General features: G+C 44.9%; 1 protein-coding gene and 2 non-coding genes across 4 annotated transcripts; all 3 read right to left on the bottom strand.

The window, feature by feature from the left end:
• Positions 1-160: 160 nt before the first annotated feature.
• On the bottom strand, positions 161-18,923 carry KIF2C (kinesin family member 2C). 2 transcript variants are annotated; one of them, XM_031050807.2, is made up of 22 exons: positions 18,748-18,923; positions 18,565-18,659; positions 16,891-16,992; positions 16,617-16,665; positions 14,833-14,880; positions 13,860-13,979; positions 13,036-13,149; positions 12,541-12,641; positions 12,194-12,289; positions 10,973-11,027; positions 10,724-10,886; positions 10,360-10,450; positions 8,581-8,644; positions 7,400-7,491; positions 7,027-7,169; positions 5,319-5,523; positions 4,778-4,888; positions 4,237-4,304; positions 2,608-2,704; positions 2,414-2,530; positions 1,945-2,071; positions 161-686 (listed from the first exon to the last, which is right to left on the bottom strand). In XM_031050807.2, exons 1-22 carry the CDS (start codon positions 18,809-18,811, stop codon positions 610-612), a joined length of 2,199 nt encoding a protein of 732 aa, XP_030906667.2. In that variant the 5' UTR covers positions 18,812-18,923; the 3' UTR covers positions 161-609. The 2 variants fall into 2 exon arrangements, with proteins under 2 accessions (XP_030906667.2, XP_030906668.2); XM_031050808.2 differs by lacking the exon at positions 14,833-14,880 and having other exon boundaries at positions 519-686.
• Positions 18,924-19,264: 341 nt separating this feature from the next.
• Positions 19,265-19,379, bottom strand: LOC115946874 (U5 spliceosomal RNA). The gene has a single exon (XR_004080886.1). It is a non-coding gene; the product is annotated as a U5 spliceosomal RNA (small nuclear RNA).
• Positions 19,380-20,205: 826 nt separating this feature from the next.
• Positions 20,206-20,320, bottom strand: LOC115946876 (U5 spliceosomal RNA). Its single transcript, XR_004080888.2, has one exon. It is a non-coding gene; the product is annotated as a U5 spliceosomal RNA (small nuclear RNA).
• Positions 20,321-20,795: the final 475 nt, after the last annotated feature.

Below are 20,795 nucleotides of genomic sequence, written 5' to 3'. Positions count from 1 at the left end.
AAGACAAATTTTATTTTGAGTGATTTTTAAATATTACAAGTGTAAAGACTTAAAATAGAACTTCACCCAAGAAACCAGCCTCTCTGCACCACCTGTGAGTCTTCAGGGACTGTTAGACTGCACCAGAATAAGCAAGAAATATATTTTATAAGATAGAAGATAATTAAATCCAGGAACATTTATTTATCAAGCTTATTAAAATACCAGTGTTGTATAATTACATACAAGTCAATTTTCTTTCTAGAAAAGCCAGACTTGCAACAGCTTTGCAATGTTTCAAGCACATCTGGAAAGGTTATGTACACTAGAAAACTATACACATGTATCTAGTTCTGTTGGAAGAGACCATTGTCACTTGCAAAGGGCCAGAAGAGAGGCATCTAGCAGACTCTCAGCCACCCTCCCCAGGCCTTGCAGGGGTGTTTCTAGCACTCTACTTAGCACCCTGATACCAGCCTGATACCAGTGAGGAGAGGCTTCCATGTTCTCTACCTTCAGGCACACATGACCTGCAAACGCTCTACAGCATTGAAAATAGGAATGACACAAACCAAACAAACATGTAAGACATACAGAGAACTGCTTGTGAACCATGTTTTGCTGTATTTACTAAGGCCTCTTCCGCCTCATCTGCTTGCTGGCTTGCTCCTCCAGTTGCATGGCAGCCTCCAGGGCATCCAGAGTTTCTGTAAAGGAAGATAGGAGTGACAAGGTGATGGACCTGGAAGCAGAGGTCCCTGGGCTGGCTGTCCTCCTCAGCAGGGCTCTGCCAGGGCCACAGAGCGAAGTGGACTGGGAAATAACTGCTCAGCCAGCATCAAATCCTGCCTGGTCCCACAAAGCTATCTGTTCATTTCTCCTCATCAGGAGTTGCAAGCCTGCAGTTTGCAGTTCAAACTAGATGCCACTAACCCAACCATCCGAGAGGGCCAGATTTCCTCAGTCTATAAGGCAGAGAGGGCAGCAAGGCATTTATTCCTGCTATCCTGTCACCACGCTAGGTGGTGAATGGAGAGATACAGCTATGGGGCTGCATTTGAGATGGGAGGACAGTCGGGGCTGCTTGCAAAAAAAGTCACTATTTCAGATTGACAGTTCACTTTGATGCCACAATTTTTAGCCTCGTTTAAAAAACTATGACCCTCATAGGCCTATTTTTGAGGCACAGACTATACCAGCTGTGATGGCTGGAGTGGCAAAGTACAAGTTACTGCAACAGTGGCAGAAAGGTAGCCATTACCAGCATAGTTTCCCCTGTCCCAGCCGGGCAGTTTAAGTACTTGCCCCTGTTACCATGTGTCAGCCAAGCCCATGCATCTGCCTTGCTGCCTCCCTTCCAGCCCTGCTCCAATGAAGGTGAGCTAAGGAAACAGGCAGTTGACATCCTCCTGTGCTGAACTGGGAAGTCCCCAAACTAGATCAGTACTGAACAGTGGAGGGATTGTGTGGCACATTTATTAAGGCAAATACATGCCAAACTGAGGTGCTGGCAGATGTGGCATCTCAGTATATTCCTGGCAGATTGATGCAAGTAGATGGTTATCAAGGCCTGATATTCATGAAAACAGGAATGGAAAGAGAGGCTACACCCCTACACATCCCTAGAATATGCTACCAAGACCTAGTTCTCACAGTTTGGGTTTTGGCTAAGGCAAAAGGTTAAACTATATAACCAACCTAGGCAAACAGACTTCAGCTCATCTGCTTTTTGTGGCTATTGTGTTCTGCTCAAGGGAAGGCAGTGTTACATGGCAGTAAAAAGCAAGTGGAAGTTTCTAGCCAAAATTTTACTTTGGAAAGTGCAGACAATAGGATATTTCAGATGTCTGTGATCACCAAGGAAAGTGATCAGAATCATAAGATAAGCAGAAGGGCTGGGTGCTCAAACCCCTACAGATGTGCTGGTGCAGTGACAGTGCTAGTCAGAGACAGGCATTAACATACCTCCAACACTCAGGAAGTTTCTTGAGCTCTTCTCCACAAAGTACTTAGCTGTGCTCACAAAGGTCTCAAGATCATAGTCTGGCTGCTCTGTGATTCTCAAGAGGTAGTCAAGTTCAGTTGCCAGTCCCTGTTATTTACAAGGATAACAATAAGAAATTGACTTTCTGGAAATTCAATTTGTTTCCTCAAACCTGGCACATCAGTCAACAAAGCTAAGCTTCTACAGAGCAGTACCAGTCAGTGCTCACTAGTTGCTAGCTGGAAGGGAAGGGGGACTGGATGGTCACAAGCACTGAAATGCCCCAGTTTAACTGGTTGGGCAAGAAAACACAGGAAAAGCAAGGGAAAATAACAAGTACAGCATCTTGCATTACAGCCCACAGCCTCCCCAGCAGCACTTGGCTCAGACAAGCAAGCTGCAATCAACATGCAGAAGGCAGCCTAGGCCAGGCTTGCCTCTTCCACATACCTGTTTCAGTTCTTTAAGCTGCTCTACAACCTTCTCCTCCCGTTCACTAATTTGAGTCATAGCCTCACGAAAGCTGAACATGTGGGGAGAGAGCTCTTCCTCCTCATCCTTGCAGAGCTGAAAGGAACAGTCCAAGTAAGAACAGCAAGTTGTTCCCAGCTTAAAGACCTGTCCACCCCACTGCACACACATACATTGTATTGAGGACTCAAGCCTTCCATTTCCTCGCTCTCAGTCTCCATCTGATTCTGTGTTTCACTGCCTCCATTATGAGGGCTTAGCTCTTTCACCCTGCAACAAAAAGATTTGTCTCTCAAACTGTTCTTCCAGCAGTTTCTGGTCTACAACATCACAAAGCAGCTACTGCAAACAGTCAGTGTTCAGCAAGAAACATTCAGCTGCACTTCAGTTCCGCATTACCCCAACCTAGAACAACTTACATGGGCAGAAATCTCAGAGGGCTGAGGGAAGGAAAGCTGAAATGTTTGTCTCCAGGACCTCTCCTGGAGAGAAACATCCAAATACACAATGCTAATTGCAGCAAAGCCTTCCACATAAGCTGTTCTCCACATGTCAGCTTGGTTTAGCATGACCAACTAAGAGAAGTTAGTATAGAAGAAAAAGGTTAAGGTTGATTTTTGCCCAGATACCCACTCTGCCAGAATAGATATAGAAGGATGAAAGTCATGGCTGATAACTTGGTACAGCAGCTGGGCATTTCATTCCCATTACTAGTGTCAAATTCATATTTCCAGTCAGTTTCAGCCTAATACCCCCTTTCTTAGAGCTTGAACTTGCCGTGTACACTGGCAAAGAACCCAGTGGGCCCAACTCAAGGCTAGAATGTTACTGAAGCATGCCAAGTCACATGTTGCACTTTGTCCTGTACTTTCAGGTGAGCAGGAATAACTGTCCACAGAAAGGGAAATATGCAACTTCACTCCAGAACCAGATCTGGAAATCTGTCAAGATTTACAGTGTTCCTGAGTGCATATGACAAGCATTACCATACACCCTTTTAAAGAGTGGAATGCTTTCCAGGAAGGAAGCAGTAACATTTTATGAACTAAATGAAGGCAAGCTAACAAGCCTGAGATGTCATATTAACAAAATGATACTTGCACAACAGTCAAGTCTTATCTTTGCTTGTCACCTCACTGGAGCAGTGTAGAGGCATGTAAAGCAGAAACCAGGAGGCACCCAGTGCTCTGACACAGGTGTTCCAGCTACCAGCAAGACAACCAGGGAAACCTGGGGGTTGGTCCCTGCCGATCTACCTTACCCTGCAGGTAGCCAAGGTCAGCTGCAGAGCACTACAAACACGCTCCCACCATCTGCTTAGAGGCATTTGAGTTCTCAGGTCTTTCAGATTTCACCCAGTCTCCAAGGTACCATACCTTATTAGCTCATACTAAAGCCCATCAAGAACAAAGGGGTTTGTGCCACCTGTAGGGTGCTTTAAGGGACGCATTCTTAGCACACACTTAGAGATGGGACCTAAAGTAATCTAGAAAGTAAAGGGCATGGAGGTAACCAGGACAGGGCAGTCCCTACAAAAATCAGGGCAGTCAAGTCCAGTACAACAGACTCCTCCTCTGAGGAAAGTAAACATTAGTCATGATCTTATACAATCTCTATTATGTCTCACAGAGAGAATGCCCAGGTCAGTTTCATAAGAAAGCTCCAAGATAATTTGCTCGTAACAACAAAGCTCCAAATCACCATTACAAACAAGAGAACTTGAGTTTCCAAAGATCAGATTAAAAACAACTAAAGCACCTTCTGTGACAAGAATAAAATCCCCAAATCATAAGGGCCATTACCTGTCAGCATATCTCAATGTGTTCAAGGTGTATTCACATGAACTCATGCCTGGAGAAATCATTGCTATCTGCAAACAGAACAGAAGACCTCAGCGACTCTCACATCTGACTTCCACTCATGTTAATGATCCTACAGATCTCACCAGGCATCTGGGACACATTAGGGCAGAGTTGAGCCATTCTCTCAAGTTCATTTTTATAGTTCTGTGGGACATGTCTGTGGCCCTGCATCCAGCTTTCCACTGGCTTTGTGTACACCCACAGTGCTGCACCCCCACAAGAAGCAGAGCCCTCTGAGAGCACGCCAGGCTCTACTGTACATTCACTGTAACTTCTGCAGCCCTGCTACCAGGGCTAGGCGAAGCTCACCACTTTATCTAAGTCACCACAGGTGAGTAGAGGAGGAAACTGTAAGACTTTTTTTGCCAGAGAAGTGAAGCTTTCTGCCTTTGAAGTCCCCTCATTCTAGAGGAGCACACAGTTATCCATTCAGTAAATCTGCAGAACCCATAAGCAGTATGTGTACCATGCACATACTCACCATACAGGTCCTTGAGTTTGTTCCTATGAAAGAGTCTCTCAGCACCTGGGTCAGCTTGCTCTCCCGGAAAGGGGTGTGAGATTTGTTCTGCCCTAAAGCTCGGATACATTCCTAATAAAAGACAAGTCTTGTGAACACAATATCTGCTTCTCTTCTCAACCAGCTCTACAAACTATCAGCCACAAGTTGCTAGTAAATCCAGCCAGCTGGAGAATGGTCATCTTTATTGCTCTAAATGCTTCATAGTCTTTAAATATACTCCAGGTCTTTGACTTTGACAGCTGGTCTATCCATCATATGTAAACAAGCTGGCTTGAATGAAGCTTAAAATGGCTGTAACAGTGTCCGGCCTGACAAGGCTGCACTGCTTTCCTGGAAGCACTCTAAATGGAATTATATAACCATTTTCATGTTTCTTGACATACTAAACTAGGATTTTTGGGGGCTGTTCTTTCCCCTTGCACTGGAAAGGAGCAGAACAGACAACCCCAGAGTTGAACAGAAGTCATTAGCACTACTTGCTCCCTGAGCTATCGCTTACCTTCAAAGCCAGCAAGCTCTTATTGATCTCTGCACCTTCCATTCGTGTCTGCCGATCAGCACTAGATGTGTCTGCACCCCTCTCATTCCCTGCCAGATCCACTAAGGAAAATTTGCCAAGGAGTTTCCCTCTTCGGCGTAGCAGGATTTGGAAGCAGGCGTGTGACCGGGAAGAGCTGGCATTTGCAAACGTCTGCCCAGATGTCCTACAGCAAAGATGCAAACAAGCATTAGAACTGTGTCCCAGAAGATGCAACAGGTCCCAACAGTGATAGCCAAGACCTGCAACCATTCAATCAAGTTATTTAACTTCCTAGGCTTTATCCCACACATTGGCACTTGAGGTTTGGATGAATTATGGGATTACTTCTGATAGAAGAACACAGAAGGACTGCTGTGAGAAATATGAACCTGCATCCCAGTTGTAGAAATGTAAGGCTATTTAAGCTGCCTGGCTCAACTCAGCCAGCCCTCCTGGCTGTTAATGCCTTACATTTGGAGCTGGAAGACATGCCTTCAGCACTGCAGCTCTCTGCCTCAGAGCAGGCCACATGTCATTTTCCTAATGCATTTGCCATTACACAGTAAGCTCAGCCAAGCTCCCCACTAAACAGCATTAGTTGTGATAGCACATTACAGTCACGGTAAATCCCCTTCTCCAGCCAAGCTGGCTTGGCACTTAACCTCTGCTGTGCAGCTGCACATGCCCCATCACTACAGGATACAGACCGGAGGCTTAGAAGTTCCCATAAATCTCCCTAAGACCTTCATTGTCATTTAATCCCTAAGAAGGTTGGCAGACGCACTGTCCCACCTGTGTCCCTGCCGCTGGGGGAAAGGGAGGGAGACTATCCTAAAGTGAGGAGGAGTCTGTAATGTTAAACCCTTCTGGATTGAACAGTCAGCCAAAAAAGCATGCACAGCAGAGTGCTGAGTGAGCTTTCAGGATGTGTGTATCTGCACATGCAGTGTAATACAGAAGCCAAAGGGGTTGTCATTTGCCTAGTAATGTTTCCACAGCAGTTGGCACTTAACTGAGACCTGAGATACAGATTATGGCAAGGGGGTTGGAACTACATGATCTTAAGTCCTTTCCAACCCAAACCATTCTATGATTCTATGATTCTAGCTCCCAATTATAGGCACCAGTACAAGGGTAGAGCTTCCCTGACCACAGCCTTCCTGCCAGGATGATGAACCAAGCCTGCAGCTGTCCTTTGGCACCTGCTCTCAGATTCTTTAGACAAGATCCCTAAACAACATGCAGCACTTTTGTTGCCATTGGAATAGCTCATCTGGCCTGTAGCTAAGCCAAAGCATTTTTCAACTGTACGTTGATGCCAGCTGCTCTTCCTTGATCTTACCAGCCCACAGGGAGCTACTTGTATTCCTATAAACTAGCTGATACTTCTAGAAAGCTCAGCTTAGCTATGGCACCAGGGCAGCCATCTCATGTGAACAGTTTTGCTCTTCTTGGAGTTGCATGAGGACATAGGAACCAGGAACTCTGACCTTCCCTATGGCAGGAGGGTTAAACCTAGCCCTGCTAGCCACCTTCCTGGATTCTTGCAGAAGTGCTGCTCAGTGCTTGCTTGTTACTGGGAACAACAAGCTTCTATTTAAGTCTCTAAGCACTAGCTACAGACGTTTTTTTAGACATGGAGATGGGACAGGATATGACTATGTTTATTGGTTTTAAGGCACCAAACCTGCAGGCAGTGCCCATCTCAATCATTTTGATGACATCCTCAGCACAGCTGACTTGTCTCTCTTGGAGACCAACCACTTGGACCTGCTGCTTGCCATCCTCCAGGACTCGAAGCTTTGTCTTCTTATTCAAGAGGTCAAACACCTACAGGGTAACAAGATTGAGGCAAATCTGAACAAAAGTGTTGTGCCATCTTTATATAAAGCTATAGAAAACCAGCACCTTTAACAGAGCCTTCCAGTTCCAAATGCACCATAAACAATAGATTATATAGAACTATCAAAACTAGTGAGTTTCACTTGGCTATTTATGAGACATTCAGCCAAAGAAGTCAGGTCAAGATTAAAAAAAAAAAAACAAAACAGGAGTCTTACCTTCCCATTGTATATTTCAAAGAAAGTCACATAGACTTCCAGTTCCTGACTCCTGTACCTGGGCTGGTTTAGGAGGAGGAAGACATCTTGTGCTAGTGAAGAAAGGCAGAAGTTCAGTTAACTAGTTTAAAAGACACTCTAGTTACTACTTGATCTCATTCAAATATTGCACAGCCATAAAGCAGTGTCATGCAGCTGAATGACATTTACCAACAAATGCTAGTGAAACAATTAGTGCAGTGCCAACATCTGGAGAACAGCATCAGCAGCATCCACTGAAAACACAGGGGGATACAGAAGTTTCTGTTGCTAATGTCTCCTGTAGACAGCAATCCTCACTGCTGTAGGGCAACACTGGGATCTGCTATTGTTTTGGACAGGCTTGAAAAAGTCTTGTATTTGGGTTTCATGCATCCCTGAACACCTGCATTGCTGCTCTTTGGAGACACTACACCAGATGAGTTGACCCTTTGGCCTGGATCCAGTGCAGCTTTTCACAACTGAACTAAAAAGCAAAGACTTCATTACAGGACCAGATGTAACTGATTTTCATGGACTAGTAAACAGCTGCTCTTGTTTCAGCTGTCTTGCTACACACAGGCTAGTTTCATAATATGCCTTTCTAAAGGGGAGGTAGAGGAGGTTAGGGTTCATGGTGCTTTCCAGGTCAAGGAGGGACTTCTAAAGCATCTGTTTTCTGGAATGATTTTGTATGTGGTAGGTTTTTTGCATCCAATGCTTACAGGAAGAAGCAGACCATTTATATGCTTTCTCTATAAGAAGCTTTATATTAGAAATGGGTAGGATCCTGTTGCATTCAAGTTGGGTATTGCCAAACACCATCCTGTGTTTCAAACAAAAGTGCAGCAGAAGAATCAAAATCAAATGGTTCAGGCCAGCAAATGCCAGAATAGAAAACTGTCAACTCTTTGCCTCAAAAGCAAGTATCTTCTGGTGAGTTAGGTGTGGATCTAGAAGCTTCAAGGCTGAATGGAAGATATTTTGTGAAACTGAAGAAACTAAATCATACCCTCCTGCCACAGATACCACTATTTATTACTGACAACACAAATGCTTTATGTACCTTCTACTGGAAACATTTTCAAGAACCATACACAGCCAGATCTTATCTAAGAAAAAAAAGCACTAATTTGATTTTCATATCTAAAGAATCAACTTACACGCAAAAGCATATATGCCCTTTGAGGCGTTCTGTGTTCTCCCAGAGAAGTCTCCACCCATCGTCTGTAAAGAGGAAAGGCCAGAGGTAACATGTGGTACAAACAAGTCAGGCTTGTTTTATATATGTATATGTGTGTGTGTTCTGATGTCAATGAGATGATTAGAACATAACAATTCAGGGTAAAATTTGTTGCTTCCTTATCAGTTCACAAAGCAGCTCTGGACTATGCAAAGCAACAGCTGAATGCCTGCCAGGGTCTGCAGTGCAAGAGAAAGCAGTTGTTTCTCCAAGGAGACATGCACGGCCTTGACAATGCAACCCAATTGCCTCTGGTCAGAGGAAATAAAGCCTCATGTCTTGGGGCACAGGTTGAGTAATGTTTTCATTGCTACTTGCAAAAGCTCACATGCGGGATCAAAAATGCATCAAACTTCTAGAGCAGACAATGCCTTTAACTCCCTTGACCAAAGTACTTTAATCCCAGCATTTTCATTTGGTGCTATCCTGGCATTTTGCTCTACCATTTTTGTATGGAACTACCTCAACTTTTAAAACATGACTGTGTCATAGGGTCATAGAGTGGTTTGAGTTGGAAGGGACCTTAGAGATCATCAAGCTCCAACCCCTCTGCAAAGGGCAGGGACACCTCACATTAGACCAGGTTGCTCAAAGCCCCATCCAGCCTGGCCTTGAACACTGCCAGGGATGGGCAATCCCATGACACAGTCAGTTTACCAGAGTTTAACAGGCAGCACTCCAGTTTCATGCTACAGCTATTGTCCTTGCGCTACTTCTGCACCCTAGGGAAAGGGACTTCACTGCCTGCAAATTTAGTGCCTCACATTTATACTCCTGTAATGATTCTCAGATTAGCATGTTTGCTTGGCCATTCCAGTGCAATGGAGGCAGCCTATATCCAAACTTCCATAAGCTTCCAAATTTCCTTCTGGATTACTGGAAGATATCTATAGCTCATTGCATATCACTAATCATAGGAGATCGTAGCCTAAAACTCAGCTCTAACACTGGAATGACAGCAACTGATTACTCAAACTGACAGGCTAGCCTAGTTTAGTCCAAATTGGGTCTAGGGTAAAGCCTCTTGCAGAACAAGACAGCATTTTGGACTCCACTATCACGCTGTGAGGAAGGAGTTTCCCCACTTTCCTTCTCTACAGTTTCCAGAAGGAGGTTAAAAAGACAACTCAGTTGTTTAAATCAGAGCAGACCATCTTTGAGACAGTAAACACAATCTTCAGGTCTCTTGAAGCAGCAACTGGCAGACTGGAAGGAGTGGTTAGAAAGTGAACACACTAATTTTCTTACTTCACAACAATAACCAGATCACTGAAGTGTTATGTGCAACAAGAAGCTTATTCTTTTACAATTGCTAGTCTTTGGAATGCCTCCAAACTCACAACACAGTACAGAAAATAGCCTTCGTCTCAGAGGTAGGCTAACAGCTCCACTTTGCAATCTGGAGTTCAGCAGCAAGAGCAAGGGATAGCCATGACTAACATGTTAAGACACCTTAAGTCTCTAAAAAGCCAGCTATGGGAGGATTTTAGTATGATTTTCCTCACAACCTCAAAGGAACCCCAGTAATACGTAAAGCTACCAAAAAAGAAGATTAAGAGCTGACAAAGTATTAGCTTTAAGGCAAAAAAAAAACCCAAGGTCCAAATGCATTACACAATCCTACTCATTATCATCATCAAGGAGCTTTACAATGCTTCAGAAAAAGCTAGACAATTTGAGACCTCGGAGAAGAACTTACGTGTGTCTTGCCACTGCCTGTCTGGCCATAAGCAAAGCATGTTGCCTTCCCACCCTCAAAGATGGTTTCCACAAGAGGTCTAGCAGTGAACCTAGATATTAAGAAGGTAAAAGACAGTTAAACATTTCACACCCTGCTTCATCAGTTTTCCTAAAAAGGAAAAAAAGAGCAAATAAAAGCAAATCCCTTGGAAATCAGCACGACCATGATAAAAATAAGCTTTAGACTTTTCAGTTCTTTGGTTTCCTCCAAAAATGATTTTAATACTTATTTCAGGTTGCAGTTTCTTTAAGCTCAGATGCCATCTACCCACAGCTCCATGCTTTAAGCTTTGCAGTTATTCCCAATGAGAAGAAAGCATTACCTGTATACCATTTCATTAGAAGAGGATTCATCAAATGAAAAGTCAAATCTAAATGCCTGGGTGTCAAGGTACTTTGTTAGGTCCACTTTCTGCTTTGGCTCATGCACCAGCAGGACACACTTGCTTGGAACAGTAATGACATCACACTCCTTTTTTTGCAGCTCTATGGACAGAAAAGACCCTCAGTTTTTACAAGAGTAAGCAATGTCAAACTGCTCCAAGGCACAGCTGCTTTGTCAGTACACTCACCTTGCTTATTGAGAGGGCGCTTCCTCACACAGACACAAATCCTATGCTCCTCTATCTAAAAGAAAACAAGTAATTATTTTCCAATTAGACCCATACCTACTTTGTATCACAGACAGAAAGATATAATGCTCCCTGACATCTACTTTTCTATATGCTGTTCAGAGTTGCCTCCAATACTGATAAAACTGACTCATAGAGGGATGCAAGTCTTAGAAGTCTGCTCAGTGCAAAAGCAGCACTACAAACAGCTTTACACAGCATGCTCCAGCATATCAGGTGGAAATGCTGCCATGCTATAGGAGGTGCCCCAAATATCCTGTATCAGAATTAGTAGAAAGTTCAGCTTTTAGCCAGCTTTCCAGTAAAAGCTGCCATATCAATACTACAACTATAGTCAAATTATTATTATCTTTATTTACCCCAGGGCTGTTTTTTGACCTGGAATATTTTACTGATGCAGTAAGTTTAGCAATTTGTCCAGCAGTTACACATCAGGTGGGTTTGGGAAAGCACATATTCCACTGGGTGAGGCAGAAAGCAGATGACAAACTCTTCTTCTATCGTGCTGTGATGCTTACACCAGCAGCTGGTTGTCAGCCCTATAGGATGCAGGCACACAAACCATGCAGTGTTCTAAGCTAATCAACACCTAGTTTTCCATTTGAACTGAAGCACTACCATTTTTCACCAGCTAAAACCTGAGAACAAGTAGTCCTTGTTTAGCAAAAGCCTTGCTAAACAATGCTACCTTTGTAATTGCTGAAGATAAATTGAGCCTAGTTTATGGGTTTGTTTTGTTTCAATTCTTGACCTCTACTTTTGCTCCTCCACTTTTTGACCTAGTTTAAAATTACTTAATATGTATGACTTACATACAATAACACTTCCAGGGCAATAATCCATTCTAAGTTATACCTACAACAAGCTAAGGTATGTAATAGGCTCTGCTGTTTACAAGCTCTGAGAAGTACTGATGTTACCATGCAAATAATGATAATTGTTAAAGTGCAAGCTCTCTACTTGTAACACATGCAAAGCAGTGAAAGACAGCTTAGCCCTGAAAAGGGAAGGTAAACAACCTCACATATACCACCAGGTACCTCAAGATCACAATATGCTCAGAGGATTTCCAAGGTACAGTGATGCACTGAATTGCTCATGTACTATCATCTTCAGTGCAAAATAGTCTGTTCACAAGCTGCAGCTTCAGTATTTACTTACTGGATCGGTTATACATAGTGGCTGACAGTCTAAAGTTGCTCTGAATTCCTTGATCATCTTTGCAAACTCCCAGTTTGGACAGCTGCTGTCAAATTCCTGCATGGAAAAAAAACATGGATTTGGAGGTAATTAACATGCAACAGCAAAAAAGCCCCAGAGCATGATAAACCATCAGGTGTATTAGAAGTAATTCTCAATATTAAGAACTTTCCAAAACTATAATCAATCCATCCTTATGTACAGCTTCATATGAACAAAGCCTGTTCAAAACATGGTTTAGTTTCAAACATTGTGATATATTGTCTTTAAGCAATGCCCCATTACAGGTGTATTGTAGAGTACTCCACCTGTGCACGCTTGGTCCTGATTTCACTGATTTGAGCTCTCTTCTCTTCCCTCTTGTTTTTCATTTTCTCCATCTCTTTCACAATGTTGGATCTTCTCCGAACTAGACAAAAGCATTTCTTTGGATTAAATTTCCACGCTAGGTTTTAAGCACAACACAAGTATTTCAATTTGTCCAGGTTGCTGCCAGACTAGCTTGTACAGGAAACAATCATCTTCAGAAGGATGTCATTCACCTTGCAGCATTTCCTCTTCCCAACCAGATCTACCCACCACAAACTGCTCAGGAAGTCCCACTGCCACTCTAAAGTAAAGGCAGCATTTCTAAGGTGGTACCACTGTAATAGAATTACACATCTGTAACAAAAAATACTGAACATAGTCTTATTGCCAAAGCCACCTTTTTCAAGCTTTAGCCTTGGAGAATACAGAGCAGCAATCACGCAGCGATGCATCACTGACTGGTGAGGCAGTTCTTACCCACAGCTCCACGATACCTGGGCTCACTGAAGAGATTCTGCCAGGAAGCAGGTGATCATCTGTATTTCCATTGAGATTTGTCACTGAGGCTTCTGGAACACAGTTCAGCTTGGTAGCCCTGGTTCTGCCAGCTGCAGAAAGAAGCCAGACCAAACCCAGTAATTAGATCCCTAAGATCAGGAACAGTTTTATAATCAAGTAAAGCCTTGTAGATCATAAGTATTCCTCAACTCTGGCTCTGGATCAGGAGAGAGAACTGGCTAAAAACCAGTGACAAGTGTGCAAATGATTTTGTTTGTTTTTTTTATCATTTACTGACCACCAACTTTTATTCAAAGCTACAAATCAAGGCCACACTAACTAGACAAGAACTTAACACCAAGTCTCTTATTCCAGTGCCTTGTAAGCAGAACTTAATACAACAAGGCATGCCCGCAGCTATTCATTGCATAGGTCTGGTAAAGATAAATAACTACAACTTGGTAATTTAAGTAGGCTCAAGTTCTTGCTTTAATCAACCAATGTAAGTAAAACTACAACCAGTATAGTTACAGAACATGTTGTCAGCAGTATTAAGGCACTTCCTTTCCCATTCTGGTGCCATGAATGCAACTTCAGTCCGTTAAGCAGATCCCACATCCACAACTGTAGCTATGTGCTTAATAAAGCTCCTCAAGGCAGAGCCCTGAATATTTACATTCTGAGAGACCTTTAGGTCTCTCTTCTTTATATAAAGGAGTAGAAGTTGCTCATTCTCTTGGGATTTGCAGTTTACCTACTTAAATGCATACAACCCATGTTGCCTCATGGTAAGAATTCACTGGGCTCTTTCTCCACTCACCAGGAACAGATGAATCGTTTCTGGCTTGTGTAGAAGTGCAGGGATCTACCCCCATCTCATTTTCCTGGAGGATGCACTGTGACTCTGCAATAACAGACATCCTGGACCGCCCACGCGCAGCTTTGGAAACACAAATTCAAGGTCAGTATCATGCCTCAGACACTCAGACATTTGCAAGTATTCAAATGCTCACAAAGTGCAGAACAGAAGCGAACAAGGTGTGGCTAAAAGGATATTTTCCAGATCTCTGATGTATTAGCAAAGTTCATCAGTGAAAATGCAGAGGGGTGAAAAGTGATTGTGAAATACACCACTACAGGAAAGCAAGCAGTTCATTCCAGATTTGCAGTTCCTTGAATTTCTTTCAGATACCACTAAAGATTTATGAGCATGAGAGCTCCAGAACCATAAGACCTAGGAAGGAGAAAGCTACAAGTTTGTGAAGTCTTCTGAAGCGTCATACTTGCAGGGCTGTGTGAATTAGCTGTTTGATGGTAACAGTAGTACTGCAACCTGGCAGTGGTCATGGGCAGCATCATGCTCATCATCCCAGCACGCACACTCAGACAGGGTGCGTGGTGGAGGGGGAAGCTTGATAAACACAGCTAAAAGTCTGTATAATCACAACAGCAAATCTTTGGACAAGGTCCTTTTGTAGGGAGGCTCCATTGTTACATGCCAAGGTTATTTCTTTCAGAGCAAGTCCATCACCACAAAGCTTCCTAGGGGAGGGCTTGGAGCATACATCTCAAAAGATTTGTAAAGACAGCAAACCTGATATGAATAAACAGAAGTGTGATATGCAAACTAGAGCTACCTTCACCTCTAGCAGTCGTAAGAATTGATCCAGAATTAATCACTATGAATTCAAAGGATACCAGATCTATTTCAGACCAAGGTTTAATTTCAATTCTGGATCAAATTCCCAGGAACCATATCCACAACATTCAGTGCTCCTATATTAACTCTTTACCTGGAGTCCTCTGCTCAGGTGTTGAGACATTAGGTGTCGCTGCTGCAACTTCAGGAACAAAAAGCGTCAGTTTCATTACACTCAGAAGTGGCATTTTATTCCATTTGTTTGTCACACATGCCCAGACCTGATCTCATCACAAATTCAGCAGCACATTTTCTGTAACACTAGCACTCCTGGGCAGGCATATTGACTGGAGGATTGCTGCAGTCAAATGGGCTTGATTCAAGTGATTCTTATATGAGGTGATATGCAATATCCTCCAAAACTCTTATTGATTCAGAGGACTAACGCACTATCTGTTTTTTAATTCATCCTCAAAGCACTGCTTCTCTCACTTCCCCGAATGAGATGGAGACAGACACTTCCTGGATCTTGTTTAGTTTGTTTGGACAAAGAACCAAAACCTGTAGCTGCTGTTAGCTTTCTAATTGGCACAGTGCAGCTTGCAACCAGATGGACCCTCATTGACACTCGTGGGTTTTAGCTAGTTATAGCAACAGATAACACTATTTGAAGAATACTGAAATCATGGCTTCTCTCTTGTACTCTGAGCAGGTCTGCAGGGACAAGAGTGAGCCTGCAGGAAAGGGAACAGATATTTCAGATTTGAAAATAGATTCCATACTTCAGGAAAGCCATGACCTCTGTGAGGACAATTTTCCATCTATCAGTGGCTCAATTAACACACATCTTTTTCCAGCTGGCTGCTCAACTCCATTAACTGACCTGTCTAGAGACAGTCATGACCATCACATCATTCTGCTTGCCAGTTCACAGTTTATGGATTTCACAAAACTCTCTGGATTTGAGGAAGATCAGGATGTTCTAGCACAGGACAACTTTTGATATATTAAGCTTCTCAGACTGCTCCTGCCTCTCTGATAGAAGGGGATTTGTACTGCTGTCTTCTGGTACTGGCTTCCCTGTCTTGCATCACACACAAACATGGCCAGACAAGCCCAGCTGTTTTGTTTACAGCTCAGTTTCATGGAAAAGCACAAGTTGCAGCTAACTATGCCCTTAAAGAGAATTACCAAATTAGCAACCATTCAACCTCAGCATCACACAAGTTTACTACAAATAGACCTGTAACACTACCACCTGCAATTCAGACAGCTAAAAGAATCAACAAATAAGCTCAAAGAAGGTAGAAAACATTAGAGTTCAAATCTTGACACCTCAAGAAAAGCCTTAGTGATCTGACACTGACATCTCTATCTTCTGCCTTTGCTCAAAAACATTGCACTGACATACAATCACTGAGCTACAGTACACCAGCTGGCGCTTTGACTGCCTGGTCCAAAACGTCTCCAAGGATAAAGCTCTAGTTATTATCTAGGGGGACTGAAGAGGATACATCCATTTGTCATTGCTATTTCTTTCTTGCCCTTTCCACTCTCATTAAGATTGAAAGTGTCAAAATAAGTGCCACTTACCTTTTGTTATTCATGGCATTTGCAAAAGCTCCATACAAAACTCTTACACTCACTGCCACATGAACTGCCTAGTGACATTTAAAAGCAGCATCAAGGAATAACTACAGCAATACAGCAGAAAAGGGCAACAAGTCAACAAGCCCCAGCTCACAGGAACAGGACAGCAATCTGTTAGCAAAGTTTCTGCACTCTGGAGTCCAAAATGTCAGTATGGAACATTACGCGCTTTGTTAGCATTGTCTGAACGAGCAGCCTTACAAAGCTATTGAAGAAGATTATTAGGGCTACAATGAAAACACACAACTGTTTTATAGGGGTATAGGACAGAAAAGAATATTTCCTCACCTTCCCGTGGAGCAGGGATTTTTGAAAGGGTTGATCTACGCTTCTGTTTCTGAAGAAACAATGAATGCTGTAAGTTATCGAAGTAAGCTGCAAACCCCTAGCACAGCACTTCAAGACAACATCAATACAAGAATTTCTGACCAAAGTCTAGCAATGAGATTAAAAAGACAAGCTAGAGATCTCAAACTTCAAGACTGGATATTATTTATAACAAAACCTACGCTATTGACAGATTAGCACCTTAGGAGAGACCAAATCCCTTTAAAGCACTTACCTGTACACTTAAATTCTCTTGGAAAGGAAAGTTCTCTTTGAGATCAGCAGCAGGTAGTTCTAATAACTCAGGATTTATTGTTATCACATCTTTCATATCAATCTACAAGAGCAAAAGCAGAATTTTAGAGAGCAGGATATTGCTGCTACCACTTACAGCATGTTTATTTTCTTTTTAACCTTTACTTTCAATACATGCAAACAAACCTGACCCACCACTGCCAAATGCTAAATTAAAATTGACCAGAAGGGGAAGACAGCAGTTCATATTCTGAGTAGTCTCCTCCATCCAAATATGCTGGAAGAAATGTGACCCCTAAGCCATTTACCCTCATCTGCCTAACACCCTGCACTTCTGCAGGTACACTAGAGCGCTTCTGAAGACACAGGCAAAGCATATTTAGCATCAGCTACTTTAATCTCTTACTGCTAATCTTAGTAAATCTCAGCCACACTGTGTCTTCAGCACTAAGAGAGCATTAAGCGTTTACTGGGATTGTGCTTACTGAAATAAACTTCAAAGACTTTGGGAAATTAAGGATTCAGCATTTAATCCACAAATCAATTCACCTGCATTTTCACTTGCTATTGTGAGTAATTTCACCTAGGGCCAGCTACTGCTGCCTGCCTGACCCTCTGGTGGCAACAACCCTGGTCTAGTGCAAAAAGGGGGAGCAACAGCAGGCAGGTAGCCAAGGGCATGCTCTTGCACAAGGGACAACAGCTCTCAACATTCAATTTTTCAAAGCTAACCAAGCTGCAGGGGCTGAAATCACCAGTGCACAAAAACTCCAGTGTCCCAGCAGCTCGTGCTAGAATTAACAGAGCAAAGCAACACAAGCACCGCTTCAGGAAGTCCTTGAGTTCTCACTTAACTTCCAAATTTACTTAAAGTCCATAAGAGCAAAAACAAGCAGGTGAACTTTGTAAAATGTGGAGATACCACATCCTAATATGAATGATCTATAAAGTTTTATTTATACGGAATCTGTAAGTAACTAATTGGAAAATGAATTAGCTCAGATTAGTTCAGAAATACATACGTGTACAGTATGATTTATAAGTGCGTATACCCTTATGCAAGCATATAAAAAAATGCTGTATTTTGAAGCATCTTCATGAAGATTTTCTATCATAACACATATATGCAATCTACCCAGCAATTATATCCAAATCTGCGTGGTTTGCATATTTGAATGCAGCAGGCATATAAATAGTGTAAGAACCAGCTTCAAATAACCAGCCAATAACAACTAAATGCCAGGCTATATGTTTCCAGACAGACCAGCAGAACAAGCATGTTTGCTCCATTACCAAACAAGATCGTGCTAAGTGTCAGGATTACAGCTACATCAGCCTCAAATGCCTGACATTCCCCTCACCCCCATCCCACCTCACACAACGTTTATGGACACCCATGAAGAGACTCAGGAAACCAAACTCAGCCCTCTTAACATTACACGTTAAGCCTTGAGGAAAGCCTGAGGATCACTGCTAAAAGCAGAAAGGCCACAGGCAGCCTGCAGGGAAACAGGGACTTTGGGGGTACTCAGTAGTCCATCACCGAGGCCCAACAACCCCTGCTCACCCGCAGGCCCAGCCGAGCCAGGCTCCGCCAGACTCGCTTCCCCTGCTGAGAGTGCATCGGGACCAGCCGGGGCAAGGCCGCACTCACCTCTTTGCCCTTGACGGTGCCACCTTCGGTCCACTCCACGGATACAGAGGTCCCATCCGTTCTCACGGTCTTCACCTTCGCCTCGTGGATCTGGCCTGGAAGAAGCGGACAGTGAGTCCCGGCCCAGCCGCCCCGTCCCGCCGGCACCGCCGCGCAGACCCCGCTGCCCTGCCCACCCCTCACCATTGCTCCGCTGGATGTTGATGACGAGTCCGGGACAGACCCGGCTGCAGAGGCGAGAGTCCATGGTGCGGGCACGGCGAGAGCGAGCAGCTCCTTGGCGGCGGCGGCTGCGCTCCCCGGCCCCGCAGTGGAACCCAGGGCAGGGCAACCGCCGCCGATTTAAACCCCGCGCGCCGCCGTGCCGCGGGGCCTACCGGGAGATGCTGGTGGAGGGACTGCATTTCCCAGCGTGCTCTGCGCTGCCTACAGCTCCCGGCGTGCCCCGGGGGGCGCACCGCCTCTACTGCCCTGCTGGGGGTGTGCGATCGGCCCCGGGTCCCGGTGCCGGGTAGGGCTGGAGGAGGCACCAACCGCTATAGAGCTTTACGGGAAGTGGGGGGCCAGCGGCACATCCTGCACTGCGGAACTGCTGCGGGAGGATCCGGGAGCTGGAGGGTAGCATTGGGGCGCACTGGGTGTCACTCTGCGATTATCAGTAGAAAAGCTTTAATCCTTTTTTTTTAACCAGAATAGGGTCAGCTCCACCGAAATGGAGCCTCAAAAAATTTCTCGACACTCGTACTTGTTCCTCTCCACGGAAATCTTTAGTAAAAGGCGAAAGATTTATACGATCTGAAGAGAAACCAGAGTATGCCCCACTCTTATCCCCCGCCACACCGCCTGCTTGCCCCGCGACACATAGGTCAGGGCGATACCTGCCCGTTCCCGGAGCTGTGGCTCTCGCCGCGGTCCCGCCACGGCCACCGGAGCCCTGCAGACCCAAACAGCTCGAACCGGCCGCAGCAGCGGACACCGGCGGGGCCGGGCAGCGCCGCGCTGCCGCGGTGAGCTCTGGGTATGCAAATGAACGGAGTGCTGATGAGGTGCATGATAATGAGTCATAGGCTCACAGACTGAGCTGGGTTGCAAGGGACCCTAAAGCTCATCCAGTTCCAGCCCCTTGCCATGAGCAGGGGCACCATCCACTAGACCAGGTTGCTCAATGAGGCGGCTAAGCGGGCGGGCAGACGGGGTCGAGGTCAGCTCCCCCTATCCCGATCCCTCCGCCGATCCCCACCCGGATCAGAGCCTGCGTCTCCCCGTGCGGTGTTACCCCGGCCGGTACAGAGCACTCACCGCACAACCGGTCGCCCACCTGCTTGGTCCCACCCACCACGCATGGATGGGGGAAGAACAGGAAGGGTAAAAGTGCGAAAACCATTGGTTGAGGTGTAAGCGTAATACTTGAAAGAAGCTAAGACTGATGTAACCAATTGCAAGGAAAACAATACAGAGAAAAGAAACCCAAGCACGACAAGCGATGTACATCAAAACCGCCAGCTGCTCCTCGACCAGCGCCCGTCCCATGAGCTTTCCCACAGTTCACACCGCTGCGACACCGGCTGGGAAACTGTAGCAATTCCTGGTCCTGATTACAGTTACTATGTAATACGTTCTGTCTTTAACCAGAATAGGGTCAGCTCCACCGAAATGGAGCCTCAAAAAATTTCTCAACACTCGTGCTTGTTCCTCTCCACGGAAATCTTTAGTAAAAGGCGAAAGATTTATACGATCTGAAGAGAAACCAGAGTATGCCCTCCCACCCCCGCGCACACGCAGCCTCCTGCGGCTGTCGCTGTGCAGCACACAGCGATCCCACAACGCCTGCCCTATTCCCGCTGCTATGGCCAGTCCCTGTCTTCTCCGTTGGCATACATGGCTCGGTCCCGCACCCGGACCTCGGCGGCCCCGCGGGGCGGAAAGAACGACCGTGCCTGCGGCGCTGCTCCGCAGTGCACCCTGGGTTTGCAAATCAGGCTGAATAGTAATGAATGGGGCGGAGAACGGATTTAGGGCGGTCCTCCGGAGGAGGAGAAGCTCAACATGAGCGTGTGTGAGCTCACAGCCCAGAAACCGTGTGCTGGACTGCATCAAAAGGAGTGTGACCAGCAGGCAGAGGGAAGGGATTTTTCCCCTCTCCTGCGCTATCACGAGGCCCCACCTGGAGTACTGGGTGCAGCTATGGGGAATTAATACAGGAAGGATGTGGACCTGTTTGAGTGAGTCCA

The sequence above is a fragment of the Melopsittacus undulatus genome, chromosome 6 (assembly GCF_012275295.1).
Source record: "Melopsittacus undulatus isolate bMelUnd1 chromosome 6, bMelUnd1.mat.Z, whole genome shotgun sequence".
In the NCBI taxonomy this organism is placed as follows: Eukaryota; Metazoa; Chordata; class Aves; order Psittaciformes; family Psittaculidae; genus Melopsittacus; species Melopsittacus undulatus.
Note: the sequence above shows the minus strand (reverse complement) of the source record. Positions and strands in the feature narration are given on the sequence as shown.